The 5,000-nt window shown below is 41.8% G+C and overlaps 1 protein-coding gene across 2 annotated transcripts in view; it reads right to left on the bottom strand.

Moving 5' to 3' along the window:
- Positions 1–3,161, bottom strand: part of ssbp4 (single stranded DNA binding protein 4) — a 60,125-nt gene extending 56,964 nt beyond the window's left edge. For both annotated transcript variants that reach the window (XM_083671447.1, XM_083671448.1), the window contains exon 1: positions 3,036–3,161. In XM_083671447.1, the coding sequence (XP_083527573.1) occupies positions 3,036–3,091 (56 nt within the window). In that variant the 5' untranslated portion in view covers positions 3,092–3,161. The remainder of the gene's footprint in view (positions 1–3,035) is intronic.
- Between the last annotated feature and the right edge of the window lie 1,839 nt (positions 3,162–5,000).

The raw sequence follows: 5,000 nt of genomic DNA, 5'->3' as shown, positions 1-5,000 counted from the left end.
GTGGCAAATTTCAAAGCAGCCGCTATTACCAAACAATGAGGTGACATTAATTCCGAAAACGCCATTACCCCAGTTGATATCAAATTAAATCAATGCAGAAAGAGTGAGTGTGAGGTGTAATTAATTTCAGCGGTCACAAGGGCACCGAGACTCTTGTTCTACGTCGTTCCAGAGGCGTCCGGGTGCCTCCGCTCAAGGACAGCAGAACACAAACAAACATGTCACACCTCCTGTGATCCTGAGGCCCAAGAACTTCCTTAAATGACACCAGATATCATCAGCCAGCATCAGATCCCTCAATCTAACGTACTGTACATGAGTTAGCCAATCCCACGGTAGTGACATCAAGGTCTGATGTCTTCATCCCCCCAGCCAGCTGCCTCCAAGGCTTTGATAAGTACACTACATCCTACACATCCTTGGGACTCTCTCTCTCTGTCTCTCTCCTGACCTCTGAGCTCTGCTGGTGGACATAAACACTGTCCCACTCTCCCATCTGTTTCTACTGGTGGTTCTGAACGGGACACTTCTGCACTACGGTCTGTCTCCCCCCTCGCTGTGCCACAACCAGCATGTGTTTCAACATATTTGTGCGCAACTGATTACCTAAACCTGCACAGAGAGAGAGAGACCATATGGGTCTTTCATTTCAATCTTCAAAATGAATAGGAGGTCATTCAACAACACAGACAACATAGGTGGTAAGTACCGTGGTTAGCACTGAGTAATGAGAGAGAGAGGGAGACAGAGAGAGAGAGAGAGAGAGAGAGAGGAGATAGAGAGAGAGACAGAGAGAGAGACAGAGAGAGAGGGAGTGCAACATGCGTTATGGTGCAGGGCAGAGTGGTTAGCCAGGTGAGAAGGGCAGTGCAGGCTACAGCAGTGCCTACTTTGGACATCACCTGCCTGAATGACTGAGAACCCCACACAGACGGGGGTCAGATGCTCGTGTGGAGGAGTGGGAGGCTTTAGTACTGTATCAGTAGTATTATTCACCTGTCACGCCTATATAACATCCTGTATTTCAAATGATCTTCAATAGACAGTTTTTTTTCTTAAGTTGCCACTTCTGTGGCAAGGACTAAGCTAATCTGCTCTTCTTTGCATTACTATGGAACGACAAAGAAATTAATCGAACTACATGTTTGTAGGATATTGTTTATGATGCAATATTGCCATGTGAGTATGCAGGTCTCCAATGTAGCATAATGCAATGTGTGTTAATGTGGAGCATCACATGCCAGGTCAAAGTTCATTATCCTTGCTGTATTGGTGTATCAGGCACATGGAATGGTTTTGCAGTAGGGACACATTCTCCACAGACACACAATGCTGCCTCAGTCCACCGATACAGTGGGCATCTCTCTTCAACTGAGAGAATATGTCAGTTAGTTCACACATACAAATTAGAGTGAAATGAAGATACACATGGCAACTGTAGCGTACAAGCGATACTCACGGTGAAGTATTCAAATAGCAAATGGGATCAAAGCAACTTTATTAAGTTTACATCTTTTTCAAACAACTCAATAGTTGTCTGTGCTGCATACTGCACTGAATCGATCTCAAACAACATATCAGATACACACAGTAGACACGTCAAAGCACCAAGGACCCATATACTGGGGATGAGTTAGAAAAAGTAGGTAGCCTACTGTTTTTAAAACAATGTAGTACATATGACAGAGACACAGAGGACAGTAGCCCAGCTTCCCAGGTGCCCTGATATATGCCCCCACGTGTTTTGTCTAGGCATTAGACCCTCTAAGCATAATCCTGTCAATCATCAGGTACAACGTGTGTGGAGGGTAAATATATAAGTGTGTCACACATCACTCAACCTCATAAGAATGATGCTGTGCTACGATGCGAGCATACTACTCTAATCAGAATCATTACATTATCATTACACGGACGAAAAAAAAGTACAGTCCTGAACATAAGATAGATTTGCATTTCAAGACCTGCGATAGTTCAAATCTGTGCCTCCATTCATTATCAAAATCGTTCAATTGACACTCAAAGTTGTGCGGCCATCTACTACAACGAGGATGCTTAGTTTGAATTTAAATAGGTACTTTATAGGCTCCTAATATTCACAATAAACATTACGTATAATAAAAACATAGCCTTGTAAGACAAAAACGTGGTCTTTCAAAAACATTATAGATATATATATGTAGATATATTTGGTTGATAAAGAGTGATTATGAGTCAAACGAAAAGTGTATCACCTAGATAGACTATCCATTAAAAACAAATGAATCTTTTCCGATTTTATTCTAACAAAAATGTATGTTCTAAGCTCGATTCCTCTAGTTACCTACCTACTAGTTAGATTTGGTTACCTTGCTTTAGCACAGCCAGAGTGAACGCTTCAAAGTTTACTACTATCACTAATAACACAAAACTTTTCTCTTCATTGCCTGGGCTGGAAAGGTCCTGCACAAATTCTTCACTAACACAAATCAGGAAAAATACAATATCTGAAAGACTCTTCTATAATGGGGTCGCATGCATTTGAAAAGTCACTCGTAACACCTCAGAGCACGTCTCGAAACTTTACACATTCAAACAATACGAGAGTTATAGTCCGTGCAACTCCATCAACAGAGACAACAGACGTATATCCTCCGTTGTACACCACAATTGTAATTCTGCGTGCACAAAAAAATCGTTGTAGGTAGTTGCAATTTTGTAACTTAAGCGCAATCGCTTCACGCGCGCTACATTGTATCTGTAAATTCCATAAAGCGTTACACACAATTTGCAACTCACAAATACAATGTAGACGAAACGGCGTTCAGTGCGTACGTACACCAGAAGCAGAATTCTTACAAAATAGCATTTAGAAGAAGGAGAAAGTGCTGCTAACTAGGAAAAAAGTTAAAGAGATGTGCCTCCGCGGGGGCAAACAGCACTCCGGAGAGCGAGCGCGTACAGTACACACCTTTAAATTATGGTAGCTATAGTTTTGAAAGTTGGAGCGTCCTTATAACCAGGTAAAACTCTTAAACAGTGCATAATTCACTTACTTTTCTCTCGCTTGGCTATCGGAAGGGACGACAGCTCCTTTACCTTTGGCGTACATGCTGGATTCTGTTTTAAGACTTTTACCCCACTCAACACCTGTCAAAGAAAGCAGCCAGGAAAACGTTCTATCTCCATAGCTACCCCTTTAGTGTTTTTCCTCCCCCCCTCCTCTTTTTTTTTTTTTTTTTTTTTTTTTTTACATCTCCAACATTGGCCACAAATCAGGCACAGTTTCTATTGGGGGGACTTGAAACAGACCGCTGGTGGATTTTTTTTCCCCTCAACCGCTGTTCGAGAAATCTATTCATACTCCCTCCGCTGTGGAACGGTGGGGGCTTCTTAAAGGGGAAGGCACACACTTCTTGTTTACTGACCTCAGAAACATGCAGAAATAGAGATACGAAAAAAAGAACAACTATGAAGACTTGTGCTTGGAGCCTTCGATTGTGTTTTCAGATAAACGTATGAAATGGCAATCACTACACGACACGCACGTATTTTCTTACTTAATCTTCATTTACTGGCCAGTTGCAATGATAATGTTCGGGGTATACTTAGTATGATAATTCTGACCAGGGAAACTAAGACTACCCATTACATATGAATTACACATAATCCATATTCAGTCATAGTCAATAGAGAAAAATGTTAATCTATAACTCCAGTTAGTCGATGTCAAAGGCTGAAGCCGTCTTCATACCTTCGACAAAATAGCACTTGAAAGACCTAGAATCTGTTGATTTTATTGATTCTTTAAACTGTCGGATTCAGGTGCCAGAAAGAGAAGCTAATGGATTATAATCATTTACAGAGAGATTACCGGTATGTACATAATATCTACAGTACGCATGTGGCACGCCTCACTGTCAGCTGATGGCGGATGTCACGTTTGTGTAATTATCATATATTCAGATAGCTACACTGGATTGACCCAAGGGCAAGACTCAAACCTTTTTTTCTCTGCACTTCTGCTTTGGCTCTGTTATCCAAGCAGTCTTTGTGAAGTGTTAAGGTTGGACAAATACATTTCCTGGTAGCTAATTGAATTACTAAAATAGTCTCTCGCATAGCCACAAGTGGTAATCTTGAGCTGGCCCTGCACACTGACCTCTTTGGTCAACCATTGGGATTTATACCCATAGGGTTATTCAATTAGATGTTATGAACACAATCATTGGACGTGTTCAGTGCCGACCAATGGAAATCAAACTTTGTTCATACATTTATTAATAACAAGCCACTTACATTCAATTGCTCTGTAAACTAGCAATACACAGTTTATAAGCCAATTATAAATCCTTTACAAATATTTTATAAACCCTATATGAGGTACCTTGATGCTAAGTGGCACCAATGGCATCGCTTGTTGATCAAATGGAGTATCTGTGAGCCCACTTCTGAATACAGAACGCTGATGAGAGATAATGGAGACTAGTCAGTTGTTGAGGTGGATTTAAAGGAGGTAGTACGGCAAGATGTAGTCTTGCATTGCCTGAGAGACTCGGGGTGGTGGGGGCACTTGAATACTTAGTGGGTAGTTATTATGGCCATGGCACCAGCCCTGTCTAAAGAGCCTCTACAGCAGACGAGCAAAATCAGGCACTTGCCAAGCATTTTCAATGACAATGTAATGGATCTATTTCAACACTGAGTGCCCTTACAGTCGGCTGCATGTAGGTCTTGCATGTTTGGAAAGTATTGTTGCTCCCTGATATTAAACTAAAGGGGGATGGAAAAAACAATAACTTGCGGTCCAACAGAGGAATTCCCCCAGCTTCTGCCATTCTGAGGCCAAATGATAATTAATCACAGGTTGAATAATTGAATGCAGAGCCAATGGATGCCTTCCTCAGCCCATTTCTCAGCACCTGCCTTAGGAGTGTCCCTGGAGCCGATGAGAGGGAGAGTGTTTGTATGTGTGTGTGTGTGTGTGTGTGGGTGTGTGTGTGTGTGTGTGTGTGTGTGTG

This window comes from Argentina silus (genome assembly GCF_951799395.1).
Source record: "Argentina silus genome assembly, chromosome: 6".
Taxonomy (NCBI): Eukaryota; Metazoa; Chordata; class Actinopteri; order Argentiniformes; family Argentinidae; genus Argentina; species Argentina silus.
This window is presented reverse-complemented; position numbering and strand designations above follow the sequence as displayed.